At 41.5% G+C, this 2378-nt stretch overlaps 1 protein-coding gene across 1 annotated transcript; it reads left to right on the forward strand.

The window, feature by feature from the left end:
* Nucleotides 1-1553: 1553 nt before the first annotated feature.
* LOC107568557 (gastrula zinc finger protein XlCGF8.2DB-like) lies at nt 1554-2292 on the forward strand (the record flags this gene model as incomplete). The annotated part of the gene is made up of 1 exon (XM_016254525.1): nt 1554-2292. A coding segment is annotated over exon 1 (739 nt), but the record flags the coding sequence as incomplete, so codon positions are not given.
* Between the last annotated feature and the right edge of the window lie 86 nt (nt 2293-2378).

Consider the following 2378-nt stretch of genomic DNA (forward strand, 5'->3'; position numbering starts at 1 on the left):
GTGGCTTGGTGGCTTGACTGAACTCAGGAAGAAAAGCTGTGACTAGACTTGACTCATGATAATGAATTGTAGTTATTCAGTTATGCAGTTATTCAGCTAGAATCTTATGTGTGGAGGTCTGTGGTCCAATAATTCATATCTCTGTTTTGGCAGAATTTCATAGGAGAAAATTATTAACCATGCCATCTTTTATATAACAATACATACTGTTACCTTGGAGAGTTGTGAAGTTTTGTCAGATTGTGAGGAAGTAAACTACTCAAAAAATTAAGGGAACACCTAAATCACACATTGGATCTCTATGAATGAAATATTTACGTTTAAAATTATTACTTGTGTACATTGTCATTTGTTGAGAACAAAATGATGCCACAATGGTCAATTGAAGCTAAAATCATCAACCCACTGAGGACTGGATTCAAAATCATACCTAAAATCAAAGTAAAAACATGAAATTTATCGAACTACAGCAAATCATAATGTCAGTAGTGTGTTTGGAGGGCCAAACATGAGGGCCAGTCAGTGGCATCAATGCCTTCATCGAAAAACACAAGAGGCGGGGCATTGTTATACACCAGGAGGAACCCACGGCCCACTGCACCAGTGTAAGTTCTGACAGCGGCTCTGAGGATTTAATTCCGGTAACTAACAGCAGTAAGGTGTAGCTAGCATTCATCCTCGGGCCACCACAGATCCTCTGCCAAACCGGTCATGCAAATGGCAGACATGCAAATTCTGCTGTTCTCTGGCACATGCCAATAGAGCTGCACGGTGCTGGGCTGTGAGCACAGGTCTCACCAGAGGACGTTGTGCCCTCATGCCACCCTCACAGTCACAGCAGTAGCGTTCTGGAGGTCATTTTGGAGGGCTCCGGTAGTGCTCCTCCTGTTCCTCCTTGCACAAGCCAATATTCATCCTGCTGCTGGGTTGTTGCCCTTCTACGTCCCTGTCCAGCTCTCCTTGTGTAATGGCCTGTCTCCCGGTATCTCTTGCATGCTCTCGACACACACCAAACCTCCTTGTGATGGCACGTGTGGATGTGCCATGGGGGTTGATTTGCTGTTGCTTCTCCTGTGCACCTGTTGTCACCTACCATGCTTCCTAACTGGACAGATTGATATCCTTGACATTTAACTGACTCAATGTTTTACTGTGATGATTAGGTGTTCCCTAGTATTGGAGTATTGTGGTCATAATTGTGAAATTGAATGATTATGTCCGTCAGGGGAAGCATAAACAAGGAGAAAAACAGAGGACCTAATACTGAGCCCTGTGGCACACCATACTTGTGTTTGATGAGATATCCTTCATATACAAGTGGTAGCATATAAAATATTTAACTTTAGTAAGAAAAGTTTCTGTGCTACGATGGGGCTTAAATTAATCTTTTTTTCCCTGACATATCTTTCACTTGGATGCTATATGAGTAAATATAGCTGGATAAAACAAAAACTGTCCATCTTCATTTCAGGTGATGTTGGTTTGGATATCTGTTGCTTTGTGCCATTAAACTGTGTTTAACTATTTATCTTTATTTTTTCGCTTTAGACCTGATGGTGCTGAAAGAGGAGAGTCAAGAACAGAATGAAATTGAAGAGAAAGAACAGTATGAGAAACATCATGATTTCATGACTGGAGAAAAATCCACAAAGACTGAAAATACTTCCTCACAAAAAAGAGGGCATAAGACCAAATCCAAGAGTTATTTCACCTGCAGTCAGTGTGGAAAGAGTTTCAATCAGAAACAAAACCTTGATGTCCACATGAGAGTTCACACTGGAGAGAAGGCGTTCACCTGCCAAGAATGTGGAAAGAGTTTTACACAGAAAAGCACCCTTAATTACCACACAAATATTCACATTGGAGAGAGATATTTTACCTGCCAACAGTGTGGAAAAAGGTTCATACATAAACATAGCCTTGAAGTCCACAAGAGAATTCACACTGGAGAGAAACCTTACACTTGCACTCAGTGCAGAAAGAGTTTCACACATAGAAACACCTTTAATTACCACATGCGCAGTCACACTGGAGAGAAGCTGTTCTCATGTGATCAGTGTGGAAAGAGCTTCACACGTAAAATAAGCCTTAATAACCACATGAGGAATCACTCAGGAGAGAAATGCTTTATATGTCATCAGTGTGGAAAGCGTTTCAGTCATAAAAGTAGCTTCGACACTCACATGAGACTTCACACTGGAGAGAAACCGTACACCTGCAAACTGTGTGGGAAGAGCTTCTCACAAATAGAAAATCTTAAGATTCACATGAGAATTTGCACAGAAACGGACTGTGTGTGTGTGTATGTGTGTGTGAGAGAGAGAGAGAGACACAGCAGGTAAATGTGTGTGTGTGTGTGTGTGTGTGTGTGTGTGTGT

The sequence above is a fragment of the Sinocyclocheilus grahami genome, unplaced genomic scaffold, assembly GCF_001515645.1.
Source record: "Sinocyclocheilus grahami isolate Dianchi unplaced genomic scaffold, SAMN03320097.WGS_v1.1 scaffold1257.1, whole genome shotgun sequence".
NCBI lineage: Eukaryota > Metazoa > Chordata > Actinopteri > Cypriniformes > Cyprinidae > Sinocyclocheilus > Sinocyclocheilus grahami.